The sequence below is a fragment of the Dermacentor albipictus genome, chromosome 1, assembly GCF_038994185.2.
Source record: "Dermacentor albipictus isolate Rhodes 1998 colony chromosome 1, USDA_Dalb.pri_finalv2, whole genome shotgun sequence".
Taxonomy (NCBI): domain Eukaryota; kingdom Metazoa; phylum Arthropoda; class Arachnida; order Ixodida; family Ixodidae; genus Dermacentor; species Dermacentor albipictus.
Genome location: NC_091821.1, coordinates 491,566,460 through 491,580,984, shown reverse-complemented (window position 1 = coordinate 491,580,984; position 14,525 = coordinate 491,566,460). Strand labels below are relative to the sequence as shown.

General features: G+C 47.5%; 1 protein-coding gene across 1 annotated transcript in view; it reads right to left on the bottom strand.

Moving 5' to 3' along the window:
* LOC135911951 (neprilysin-like) overlaps window positions 1-14,525 on the bottom strand; it is a 178,306-nt gene that overhangs the window by 145,171 nt on the left and 18,610 nt on the right. The window contains exon 4 of the mRNA XM_070531765.1: window positions 9,939-9,995. Coding sequence (XP_070387866.1) covers window positions 9,939-9,995 — 57 coding nt within the window. The remainder of the gene's footprint in view (window positions 1-9,938; window positions 9,996-14,525) is intronic.

The following is a 14,525-nucleotide window of genomic DNA, read 5'->3' as shown; positions in this document are numbered from 1 at the left end:
CTCTCGAAACATCTCGAAGATAAAGATGTCTACCCCGCAGCAATGGTCGGCTTTAGACCCGCGCTATCCACCCAAGACGCCATGAAGCTCCTCAAGCATCAGATCATTGACGCAGACACGAGAGACGCGAGAGTAATCCTAGGGCTAGACCTCGAAAAGGCATTCGATAATTTATCACATGACTACATACTGGACACGATCTCCAACCTCGACCTCGGCACGAGACTCTACGCTTATACAAAATCATTCCTGAGTGACAGAACGGCCACCCTCCGTCTAGGGGAAATCAAGTCCCAGAAATACAAACTCGGAGGCAGGGGCACCCCGCAAGGTTCTGTCATCTCTCCGACGCTTTTTAACCTTGCGCTAGCCGGCCTAGGCAAGAAATTGAATCAAATCGAGGACGTCAAATACACGATATACGCCGATGACGTAACGCTCTGGGTCCCCGGAGGTAGCCTGGGATCAATTGAAAGCGCTCTGCAGGAAGCGATCGACGTGATCGAGGAATACCTCGCTCCCGCTGGCCTGCGATGTTCGCCTGCGAAGTCAGAGCTCCTCGTCTACAAACCATCGAGGAGCGGTCCCAAACCAAAGAACGAAATCAGAGACACACACGTCGTTACTCTAAGAACAAAAGACGGAGGAACCATTCCACACGTCAGCAAAATCAGAGTCCTTGGGATGTTCATTGAGAGCAACGGCTCTAACGCAGCTACAGTGGAGAAGATCGCGACAAAGTCGAATAATGCCTTGAATCTCATGCGACGCGTAGCCAACAGACAACACGGCCTTCAGGAAGAAAATCTCCTCAAGCTAACACACGCCTTTGCGCTATGCCACTTCACCTACGAGGCGGCCATGCACAGATGGAAGGTAGCGGAGAAGGACAAACTCAACGTACAACTGAGGAAGCTAGTCAAACAAGCGCTGGGAATCCCCAAGAACACCGAGACAGACCTCCTGCTGCAACTGGGGGTACACAACACACTTGAAGAAATCGCCGAAGCTCAAGAACGGGCTCAATGGACAAGACTCTCTGGAACCAAACAGGGTAGAGAAATCCTAGCCAAACTAGGCTATGACACCACAGTAATCGAGACTCTATATCAAAGCGTTCCGACGGACACACGCAACTCCTACACGGTTCGCCCACTGCCGCGGAACATGAACCCCACGCACCATCAACCCAGAAGGCTGGCACGCGGATCGTTCATCCTGCGCGAAATACGTGAAAAGAAAATCCTAGCCTGTTTCGTTGACGCGGCACAGTACCCAACCAGGAAGGCCTTCGTTGCCACCGCGATCAACAAGCAAGGTCAAGTGAGAAACGCTCTCACAGTCAAGACCCACAAGTCCGAGATAGCAGAACAGGTTGCCATCGCACTCGCGCTCACAGACCCGACCACCACCCACGTCTACAGCGATTCACGCTCAGCCGTCAAAGCCTTTCAGAAAGGAACAGTTGCAAGACAAGCACTACAAATAATCAATCGATCCGCACCGCTGCAGCATCACACCATCTGCTGGTTCCCGGCACACCTCGGAGAGATCGAGGACGCCCCTCGCAATCTCAATGAGATGGCTCACAGGACCGCGCGAGACCTAACCTTCCGCGACGCCACCTATTCTGGTCGTGACCATCCCAGCGAGAATCGGGACCCTCCCTCCACATATAACGAGATCATAAAGCACTTTTATCTAGACCGCAGAATATACAGCACACCTCACAATAAGCTCACCAGGCCTCAAGCCCTGACGTTCAGAATGCTTCAAACAAACACGTACCCCACGCAGAACAGACTACATCACTACATGCCTGACCTATACAAAACATCACATTGCGAAAATTGCCATAGCACACTAGACGTACATCACTTGCTCTGGCCGTGTGGTCGGACCCACGCAAACAAGGATCAAGACTCCGCCAGGCTACAAGACGCATTACGCAGCACGGACCTGGCGGAGCAGCTCTGGGCCGTCCAGCGAGCCCACGATGCGGCCAGGGAGTTACAACTCCCGGTCCCAACGTGGGAGTAGCCCGCTCTATGGGACCTTGCGCCCCGTAGCTCGCAGGACCTTTCTATAAAGTTACTCCATCCATCCACTTACTTTACTTACTTACTTACTTACTTATCAAACACAGTAGCTGTAACGAAGTCTATTCTACTTTGGTGCTGTTGTAAATTTTCCTCAGGAGCCTAATCGTGAACACCATTTTGTAATTCGTTAACATGTTTTACACCTGGTTAGAGCAATAATAGCTCGTTGTTTGGCTGGTTAAGCTCGGCGCCACCAGGTGGCTGGACCATGCTGACCGATCAGTCCGCTCACGTACATCTACACTAAAATTCCTTCATCAGCTTGAGTTTATGCCTCCACCAATCCGTCGAAACGCCCAGCTCGCCTATGGTTACCGAAATACTGGACACGTTTGACGCTGCGACTGAATGCTCGCAACGCTTCGCTGCTCGCTGCTTCGATAGCTCCCGCTTGTGGTCCACTGCCAAGCTGCTGGCGGAAACGTTCGAGGGGCTTCGCGCGCTTGCTCCTATACAACCGGAAGTAGACGCCACGACATGCAGCCATGACGCAGAGCCAGTGAAGGCGGAGCCTAGCCCCGATCACTCGGCGAACAACTTGAGGAGAAAATGCATGGCTGTGGAGGAGGGTAACTTGTAACTGTCCGTAGCTGTCTTATTATCAGATGCTTTACACAAATTAAGGTGGGAATGTTTATCTATAGCTGCACCCTACACATCTATAAAATTTGTTCCAACCGTTTTAGAGGTCCCTTCAATAATTTCACCCAACAATTATTTATTATTTTAAATTAGGTCACATGTTGCAGTAGACACATAGAAAGCGATCTGTAGAGCATAGTTTACTAAACTGAATGATATTTGCATTCAGCAACCTATTTTTACGCCGGATATCTCAAAAGTGGCCTCATTTGTAAATTTTTCGGTTACCAGGAATGTCTTCACGAATAATCGGCTGCACTCTCACAGCTATGTGTCCCAAAAGTAAACCCAAAGAGTCATCGTTGGAATGTATAATTTATTTGCTATATGGTTACTGTGGTTTGCCGTCCACTTCTGGAACAACCAAAACAATTCGTCACACTACATAAAAATGGTATCTGTATTCTGTATCTGCATCTCTATCTGTATAAAATCATGCATTCTGCTCTGAAAAGCTGAGCGAAAATGTGCATGTAGTACGAGACAACGGAAAAAGACACTTGGAAAATCTGTGAATATATGTACTTCCATATCATTGTTTGAACGTTCTATTGAAATGCTGATATGCTGAGGCAGCATACGGTGGATATGAGACCAAGCTGTGTGTCCCAAACGTTAGAGGTGCACTAATGCGGAGCTCTAAATCACTTTGCGAACGTAAAGTGAAGATTCGACAGTCTGTAGTATCCAATTTTCCGTTGCAAAATGTATGTTACTGGTACTGAAAATGTAGCCCAAATTTCCGTTTATGGAATTCTGTGCTTAATCAAATCTCCGGGTCGTCCGTGTGTGGTGCATCTGGCATTTTGCTTAGTTCGGTGCCGTAAATGTCATTGAAACTCTCCAAGTTCAATCTATAGATACTTTAGAATGCAAAGTAGTCAATCCTTAAGAAAGCGAAAATTAATTCTACTCTAGCGTATGCCGCCAAAAGCTTGACATCGCGGCGAGCTTGCGTGGTCACTGAAACGCAGGATAACCACCAGTCTTTCGTTTCCGGGTATTTTATGGCTCATAATGCTATCTGCAGTGGTAAGAGTAGCATTTCTGATTTGAAGGGCGTCATTTTGCTAATACCGCCTAATCTATTTTCTCTCTCTCCTCTCAGTCTTTATTGTGGACATTAAGGGGACAATATTATTCGGGTTAAGAGCCACAGAAAACAAATTTGTAAGTGTTGGCCTATCTTCGTGACTAGTAAAGTACGACAAATTCATTTATCAATCTTGGGAACTCTAAAGGATTCTCAACGATGAAACTTGTGAGGATGAAAAGCCAAGTTGGTATTTCAGAACTTGGACGAGTTTTCATTCTCAAGAAAGGTACGGCAATGTTGTCGAAAGTATAAGGTATAAAGTGCTCTGTAAAAACCTACTGTGAAGGTTTATCTCGCTATCTCGACTGCTCTTGGCAAGGACTTTCTGGTTGTCGCCAGATAATCATGTGATCCAAGCTCCAAAACTAATAGCGTAATGTAAGTGAGCATACCTTTGTTCAGCGTAGCACATAAATCAAGAAAAAGAACATTCATATATGTGTTCCGAATGCCCTCAAAACTCTAAATGAAATGCAACTTTATTTAGAATCTATAGTGGTCCTCCCGAGTAGGGATTCGACTCTGTGCTACATATACCGTGATTGTCCTTCTTTCTTCTAACCATCGTTCGCCCAGGTTACCTAACAACGGGCGGGCACGTCCTGTGCTACCGGGGCTTAGCGGAGAGAAGAGAACTAGGAGTCGGATTCCTGATTAATAAGAATATAGCTGGTAACATACAGGAATTCTATAGCATTAACGAAAGGGTGGCAGGTCTTGTTGTGAAACTTAATAAGAGGTACAAAATGAAGATTGTACAGGTCTACGCCCCTACATCCAGTCATGATGACCAGGAAGTCGAAAGCTTCTATGAAGAAGTGGAATCGGTGATGGGTAGAGTGAAAACTAAATACACTATACTAATGGGAGATTTTAATGCCAAGTTAGGCAAGAAGCAGGCTGGAAACAAGGCCGTGGGGGAATATGGCATAGGCATTAGGAACAGCAGGGGAGAGTTATTAGTAGAGTTTGCGGAACAGAATAATATGACGATAATGAATACCTTCTTCCGCAAGCGGGATAGCCGAAAGTGGACGTGGAGGAGCCCGAACGGCGAGACTAGAAATGAAATAGACTTCGTACTCTGCGCGAACCCTGGCATCATACAAGATGTGGACGTGCTCGGCAAAGTGCGCTGCAGTGACCACAGGATGGTAAGACCTCGCATTACCCTATACCTGAGGAGGGAACGGAAGAAACTAGTACATAAGAAGCCGATTAATGAGTTAGCGGTAAGAGGGAAAATAGAAGAATTCCAGATCAAGCTACAGAACAGGTATTCAGCTTTAACTCAGGAAGAAAACCTTAGTGTTGAAACAATGAACGGCAATCTTGTGGGCATCATTAAGGAGTGTGCAATGGAAGTCGGTGGTAACTCCATTAAGCAGGATACCAGCAAACTATCGCAGGAGACGAAAGATCTGATCAAGAAACGGCAATGTATGAAAGCCTCTAACCCTACAGCTAGAATAGAACTGGCAGAACTTTCGAAGTTCATCAACAAGCGTAAGACAGCTGACATAAGGAAGTATAATATGGATAGAATTGAACATGCTCTCAGGAACGGAGGAAGCCTAAAAACAGTGAAGAAGAAACTAGGAATCGGCAAGAATCAGATATATGCGTTAAGAGACAAAGCCGGCAATATCATTACTAATATGGATGAGATATTTCAAGTGGCTGAGGAGTTCTATGGAGATTTATACAGTACCAGTGGCACCCACGACGATAATGGAAGGGAAAATAGTCTAGATGAATTCGAAATCCCAAAGGTAACGCCGGAAGAAGTAAAGAAAGCCTTGGGAGATATGCAAAGGGGGAAGGCAGCTGGGGAGGATCAGGTAACAGCAGATTTGTTGAAGGATGGTGGATAGATTATTCTAGAGAAACTGGCCACCCTGTATACGCAATGCCTCATGACCTCGAGCGTACCGGAATCTTGGAAGAAGGCTAACATAATCCTAATTCATAAGAAAGGAGACGCCAAAGACTTGAAAAATTATAGACCGATCAGCTTACTGTACATTGCCTACAAACTATTTACTAAGGTAATTGCAAATAGAATCAGGAACACCTTAGACTTCTGTCAACCAAAGGACCAGGCAGGATTCCGTAAAGGCTACTCAACAATAGACCATATTCATACTATCAATCAGGTGATAGAGAAATCTGCGGAAAATAACCAACCCTTATATATAGCTTTCATTGATTACGAGAAAGCGTTTGATTCAACTGAAGCATCAGCAATCATGGAGGCATTACGGAATCAGGGTGTAGACGAGCCGTACGTAAAAATACTGAAAGATATCTATAGCGGCTCCACAGCCACCGTAGTCCTCCATAAAGCGAGCAACAAAATCCCAATAAAGAAAGGCGTTAGGCAGGGAGATACGATCTCTCCAATGCTATACACAGCATGTTTACAGGAGGTATTCAGAGACCTGGATTGGGAGGAATTCGGAATAAAAGGTAATGGAGAGTACCTTAGTAACTTGCGGTTCGCTGATGATATTGCCTTGCTTAGCAACTCAGGGGACCAATTGCAATGCATGCTCACTGACAAGGAGAGGCAAAGCAGAAGAGTGGGTCTAAAAATTAATCTGCAGAAAACTAAAGTAATGTTTCACAGTCTCGGAAGAGAACAGCAATTTACAATAGGCAGCGAGGCACTGGAAGTCGTAAGGGAATACACCTACTTGGGGCAGGTAGTGACGGCCGATCCGGATCATGAGACGGAAATAATGAGAAGAATAAGAATGGGCTGGGGTGCGTTTGGCAGGCATTCTCAGATCATGAACAGCAGCTTGCCATTATCCCTCAAGAGAAAAGTATATAAAAGCTGTGTCTTACCAGTACTCACCTACGGGGTAGAAACCTGAAGGCTTACGAAAAGAGCCCTACTCAAATTGAGGACAACGCAACGAGCTATGGAATGAAGAATGGTAGGTGTAACGTTAAGGGATAAGAAAAGAGCAGATTGTGTGAGGGAACAAACGCGAAGAAATGACATCTCAGTTGAAATCAAGAAAAAGAAATGGCCATGGACAGGACATGTAATGAGGAGGGAAGATAACCGATGGTCATTAAGGATTACGGACTGGATTCCAAGGGAACGGAAGCGTAGCAGGGGGCGGCAGAAAGTTAGGTGGGCGGATGAGATTAAGAAGTTTGCAGGGACAACATGGCCACCATTAGTACATAACCGGGGTAGTTGGAGAAGTATGGGAGAGGCCTTTGCCCCGCAGTGGGCGTAACCAGTCTGATGATGATGATGAGGTCGTGAATATAATCGTGGTCTTCACTGCCGATTCTTGTAATTGGTTTCGCTTGTCCGACAATGATTCCTTGCTTGTTGTCACATGGGTGATGACAATTGTAGTCTAAATATTGCTGGCTATTCGTAGACTTCCGGTAAAGTGTCGTCAGTTTTCCGTTTTCTATGTAGACCGTCAAGTCGAGGAAGTTGATCTGACGGACAGTGGTGAGCTATAAATTTCATGCTCGAGTGAAAGCGGTGGAAATGCCTAATTAGGTCGGCTAACGCGCTTGTGGCGTATTTCGATATTACAAATATGTCGTCAATGTAACGCAGATAGGTGTGGGGTTTTAAAGGGTAGGATTTCGTCAGATCTCCTTCAAGCTGTCCCATGAAAATGAGGTGGGAGCAAATGATGTTATCATGTGCCGAAAGCTTGCAGGTAGTGAATTAAATCGAAATGAACATAGTTGAGCGGGAGAAGTAATTTAAGGTGTCACGGTAAACTTCAAGAGCGCGCGCTTGAGGATTGACTGCGGGGGACTTCGATGTGGCTTTAATCCCTTCACTCATTGGTATATTAGTGTAAAGGGCACAAAGATCGAAAGTGACTAGAACAGCGCGGTAATAAAGGATTTGGTTGGCGTTGATGCTGTCGATAATCTGAAAAAAGTTCGGCGTGTTTTGAACAAAAGATGGGAGGGCGGTGGGGATGTTGGACAGGTGGGGATTTAAGAAGTTAGATAGTGACTCGGTATGGTTATATTGCGCTCAGTTTTACACACACGATATCAAGGAAGGACAGGACGTGGACGGACGTAGCGCAATCAGATGTTGTGCTACGTCGTTCCACGTCCTGTCCTTCCTTAATATCGTGTGTGTAAAACTGAGCGCAATGTAACCATGAACGTTCAGCAACTAGCCCCCTTCATTGGTTTACTCAAAAGTGATTCGGTAGGTGTGTTAGACACTATAAGCCGACCTGGGATCTCTGGTGTAAATATTTCTTCTACGGGAAGTTTATGTGTTCTAGGAAGAATATAAAAGCGGCCTGCTTCTTCGTTCTTGGGCATCACGAAGCGGCATTCAGATTGCGTGATTAGTTCCCTGGATATTAGCTCCACTGTTGTGCTTTGCACACTATTGCTGTAGTCTGAAGTTAGGTTAGAGTCGAGTTTTGTGTTAATGGTGTGGCTGCTCATTTGTTTGGAGGCATTGTTCCTATACTTTTCTATAGGCCAGATTAGGATACTGCCAGCTTTGTCTGCTGGGTTTGGAACAACATTTTTATGCGAAGCATATTACGAGAGCTCAACCCAGCTCCTCAGGCGCGGCGGTGTCGCCTTCAATACCACGTGACACCGTGACGTCACGACAGAGGCGAAACGGGGCTCCAACTCGCGCCGTCGCTCGCGGCGTCGCGGCGGTATATAAGCAGCTGCGCTTGCCTCTGCTAGACACTCACGAGGTGAGATGCCTCCTGGAGACAGAGCTGCTCGTTGGAATGAGAAGCGAAGGTTGCGGCGTGCTACAGAGACTGATTTTCTAGGTGGCTTTGGCTCAACTCTTGCAAGATGGGCTGGGTGGGAATCGAACCAGGGTCTCCGGAGTGTGAGACGGAGACGCTACCACTGAGCCACGAGTACGATGCTTCAAAGCGGTACAAAAGCGTCTCTAGTGAATGCGGTGTTGCCTTAGAAACGAGCTGTTTCTAAGGCTCAGGGGTGCGTCGCTTGCTCAGGTGCACATTTCGTTGCCGCGCCGAACGCTGCGTTTCTCGACGCTCACCGCGTCCAATGCGGGGCGCGTAGTCGCTGTGCCGTAGCCCATTGTCTTACACCCCTTGGCGGGTCGATGGGAACGCTGTCGCGTTCCACTCTTGAAGGCGAAGCAGGGTAACGCATGAGTTGTTTCTTCGTCTTGCCGAACCAAATATAGCCAAGCAACAGTAGTTCACCAGGCTAAAAGTTCTTCAACAACAAAAATAAAGGCTAGTATGCTTCGCATCCCGGGCTTAACCTTAGCTAAGCCACAGCCATTTTTCTTTCCGCGAGTTCTTTATGAATTTAGTGCCAAGGGGAGAAAATTTCTGCGTTTCCGGCGATACCGAGTTGACTGTAGAATTTCCTTTGAGATTAGCTTTATGCATAAATCAAAGTGTTGGCACTGTTCGGATTCGGTGTCCACGTGCTTCGGTGTCCACAGTCCCTATCCTGTTTCCCTACGTCTCGCCTATCGAAAAAGGACTCCTTGGTGCGCACGCGTCCTGAATACTGCTATACCTTTGTGGAGTTTGTATCCATTCACTGCTTTGTTCGTGGGACAAAACGTCAGACCACATTTCAGGAGATCAACTTCATCGGGGCTTAGACTCTCGTTTTGCTCAAAAACAAAGTAAGTAGCACAATGCCAGCGGTTGAAGTGGTCGTCCAGGTGTGAGCAGTTATCTTTCCCCAGTGACTGAAGGTTCTCTATAAAGCTTGTACAATTCAGTAAGCATACCGGTTTACTGGGTTGCGAGTCAGCGCTTGTTTCTAAACACTGGGTTTCCCTCATTCCTCGTGGGAGCTGCAGTTTTACAATGAACATCACAGCAACCCCCAGGGCTGTTGACATAGAATGCGATGTCGCCTTGCAACTCGCAGCCACGTGCAGCTGCTATAATCATGAAATCATGGTGCTCATCTGTCTTGAAAGCTAATTTCACATACATCTTTCAACAGGAAGACCCAAATTTACTGCCTGCGATCTTTTATTATTCCGAGAATTTCATTCTCTGTAGACGCCAATACAAAATAAGGCCTCAAGTGCGCGCATCGCGGCAGGTTCGATGGCTACGTACAGTGAAGGCTGACGGATATGGGCATCCATGCGGACTCGTCCCGACTCGGGGGGCACCCTGAAACAAACAACAAAAACTCAGACGTCATCAGACGCTGCCGATGAGCCATCGGTAATTTTTTGGCCAACCTTACGGGCTTGGCTGAACCTCACTCATATGGTGACACGCAAAGTTACTTAAGAAAGGCGCCTTAGTACCGTTTGACGTTTTCATTATGTACTAAAGATGCAAACTGCCATCTATAGAAAATCCTACTAGCAAAGAAAAAAAGGGGGGCATTCAAAATACGAAGGAAAGCTTGTGATGTGATAATGTGGGCAGGCGAGCCACGCTCCCCGAAGCAGCGGCTATCTCATTTCCTTGACCAGTGCCCACATTTATTTCCTGATGTCTCTTATGCCGGAGTTGAGGGTGCATGTGAAATTGCCATCAGGGCTCGTACATTTTTATTTTTTCTCTGTCAAACGCAACTTGGCTCATGGAGCTGCGTAGCGTATTCCCAGTGGCGGTGTTGCGCTTTGCATTTCGCGGTAGTCCCAGTGTTTGCATTGTTTCTGGCTGTTTGTGTAACGGCCATGACGCTGAGGCTATACGTGTGATGTCACTGTTGCTTGCAGAGATAGACTACTCTCAGGGCACCTGGGCTTTTGTTTCAATTTGTTGCTGTTTATGTGGAGTACATCACGGTAACACTTTGCAGTCACGGTCGGCACCGGCGAGCCCTATACAATTTACATTTCTCTTTGCAAATCCCAAACCTGATGTGCAACGGCAGGCAAATGGCTTCAGATTGCTTCATGTCAATTCAATCTCCAATCACAGAAGACAACAACACTTAACTTCATCCAGTGTCGTGGAGGTGCCTCCGAACGTCTCATCTCAACATTCACCGGTTGCCATCGACCTTAATTGGGCCTCACTTCAGCCGTATTGCGAAGGCTGAGGTCAGTTGCTCAAATTTAACATAAATTTTTACCTCGTGGTCTGGTATTCAGTTATGTTACCCACGCACAAACCTCCGTGTACCTGTGCTGATGGCTGTGATGCAGATCGCTCAAAACTATGATACAGCATATTACCTCCGTATAATACTTCCCGAAAACCTTTGTTCAGTAGGAATAGGCAGTTGGGAAATATGGTAAACAGTTCCATAATGTGTGCCCTTCTGTTCGTTTTGTCCGACTTTGTTGCGCTTTAGCTACTATGAAGCTCCCCAACTCGCCCAATTTTCCATCTTATTGCATGGTACCTTAAGTTGTCCTCTGGCTTAAGCTACCTATTGGTCTCGGCGCAATAGATGGCGGCGCTGCTAACGGCGTTGCGGTGACATCAGCTGATGGACGGAAAAGCAAGAAAAACTTTCATCTGCTGCGCACTGGCTGGAATAATTGAATTTTTATTCGTGTCCTTCTGCCCTAGATAGATATGGAAAGCAAAGTGCTCTAACGCTGTAGCACTCTAGAGCGCGCTGTAGCTACTGTCTGCATTTTTGCAGTCCTAATTTGTGTGGGATTTTGAGGAAAGAAATGGTAGGCACCCTAATCAAATACTTAGGTGTCTCTTAGTGCGCTCGCACCTCAGCGTTTGTGTTCTTCAGCTTAAGGGAGCGAACGTCTCCCCCCCCACCCTCCCCCGGTATGCGGGTGAGGAGGGAGCTAAGCGCTCGCCACGTAGTGGGGCGTTCCCCCCTAGCGAGCGACGCATGAAGCGCACCTAGGTGCCCTCTCCGTTGCTGACGTCAGAGCATGTAACCAGCGCGCGTGCTGCTGTTGCGAGAAATCGAGCAAGCAGGTGAGCGCCGTGAGAGAACCGAGTGAGGAGGGAGTGGCGTCACATCCAATCTGCTAGGCAGATTCTATGCCAGGGAACGGTTTTGCATTAATTAGGAAATTAAATATGAGGCCACCTTCTTGTGTGTGACGTCACTATCGACGTCATTACTGCCACTTTCTACTACCGGGTTTTGAGGAATTTCGCCAAAGTTGGGCTCGCATGGCGGGTCTCTAAAGTCTAATCTACGATCCTGTGCGTTGGTGTGCGGATATCAGTGATTTCTGATAAATTCTAATAATTCCAGACACTTCAGCAACTGAACTTTTAACTAACGCTCTAATATATCTGTAATGATACCCATGAGTTTTGTACTGCGCTGTCCTTTTTTATATATTTGTCAGATTTATTTTGAATTTACTCCCAGGTCATCCCAGGCGGTGGACCGGAAGTACTGCGAAAGAAACAGAGTGTCGCTCGATGCTCGAGTTGCCAATGAACGTTATAATTCCGTACGCCTTTCTTGGCCTCAGCCATCACGATCGGGGACTCAATTTGTGCAATATATAGCACAAAAGAATAATTATACAGCTTTATATACACAATCATGAGGCAAAGAAGTTGAAGGGCAAAGAAGCAATGAAAAATTCTCGTAACCCATCGCACGATGAATGTCGATCATAGTGCGAATACTATGCAAATGTTGTAGTGACACCAAATTGCAACCGCCGATGTGAATCATGTACGAGGCGTGTATGCAGCCAAGCTACTCACTCACGCTTCCCCCTATGGTCACGCTGAGCCATATACGTATAGCGGCGGCGCCACAACGTGTGCGCTTGGCGTGTGTGTGAATACAGGTGCTGACAGGATTGCACGAATATATAAATGACGTGGGCTCCATTCCGCGCAGCGCCTGAGGGGTTTTAAAGAATTTTCTGTCATTGAAGAGCGGCACATAGTCAGTGTCATATACCCTTGACACAAATTAAACCCACGGCTGGCTTCGAACCTGATTCATTTAGCATAGCAGCCGGATGCCCTACTCCTCTTCGAAGCACTACGAAGTGACCGATGTTGGCGGAAAAACAGTTTAGACCGACCGACCGACCGACCGACCGACCGAGCGAGCGACCGACCGACCGACCGACCGACCGACCGACCGACCGACCGACCGACCGAGAGACAGACAGACAGACAGACAGACAGACAGACAGACAGACAGACAGACAGACAGACAGACAGACAGACAGACAGACAGACAGACAGACAGACGGACAGACGGACAGACGGACAGATCGACGGACGGACGGACAGACAGACAGACAGATCGACGGACGGACGGACGGACAGACAGACAGACAGACAGACAGACGGACGGACGGACGGACGGACGGACGGACAGACAGACAGACAGACAGACAGACAGACAGACAGACAGACAGACAGACAGACAGACAGACAGACAGACAGACGGACAGACGGACAGACGGACAGATCGACGGACGGACGGACGGACAGACAGACAGATCGACGGACGGACGGACGGACGGACGGACGGACGGACAGACAGACAGACAGACAGACAGACAGACAGACAGACAGACAGACAGACAGACAGACAGACAGACAGACAGACAGACAGACAGACGGACGGACGGACGGACAGACAGACAGACAGACAGACAGACAGACAGACAGACAGACAGACAGACAGACAGACAGACAGACAGACGGACGGACGGACGGACGGACGGACGGACGGACGGACAGACAGACAGACATACAGACAGACAGACAGACAGACAGACAGAAAGACGGATGGACGGACGGACGGACGGACGGACGGACGGACGGACGGACGGACGGACAGACAGACAGACAGACAGACAGACAGACAGACAGACAGACAGACAGACAGACAGACAGACAGACAGACGGACGGACGGACGGACGGACGGACGGACGGACGGACGGACGGACGGACGGACAGACAGACAGACAGACAGACAGACAGACAGACAGACAGACAGACAGATAGACAGACAGATAGACAGACAGATAGATAGATAGATAGATAGATAGATAGATAGATAGATAGATAGATAGATAGATAGATAGATAGATAGATAGATAGATAGATAGATAGATAGATAGATAGATAGATAGATTGCTGGAAACGTGGGAGTCATTGAAGGCGAGTTAAAGTGCCAGTCAGGAGCGGGAGTGTAGAGACGCTGATGCAGCAAAGGAACTCGTCCTGAATATCTTCGATCGGTACAATATGGAAGAAGAAATATTCAAGTAGTACGGCAACATGCAGAAAGGGATGCAATACCGAAGGCGCTAATTATTGAACTGGGCCAAATAAAGATCGGACCGTGCTCATCTAGAATGACTTCTCAAGTTCACAAATAGCCGAAACTCGTGTATTGCAGCCGGGCTCCTCCCTCTCTGCCGCTTCCCTCTGGACATGGCATGCCTCTTGGCGGCGGTGCCGTGAAGTCAGCGTATAGCCAGTGACACCTACACAATGACCCACGTTGGCGTCAAAGAGGTTAACTGAAGAGAGCAGTGCTTACGCAGTGGTAGGTAACCCGTGGCAAAAAACCATGGGCACGCATCATATCTTATAGTGCAGCCCCTTCGGGATAAGTCTAAATTTTTAGACTGCACTATATCCGGGATCCGCCATCGTATTTGGTGTAATAGCTAGATATTCGGATAGCCGAAAAGAAAGCTGGTACTACAATGCTAAGAATACTGTTCGAACGAATAATAATATACACCGATCACGTTAACGTCAGTACTGTACAC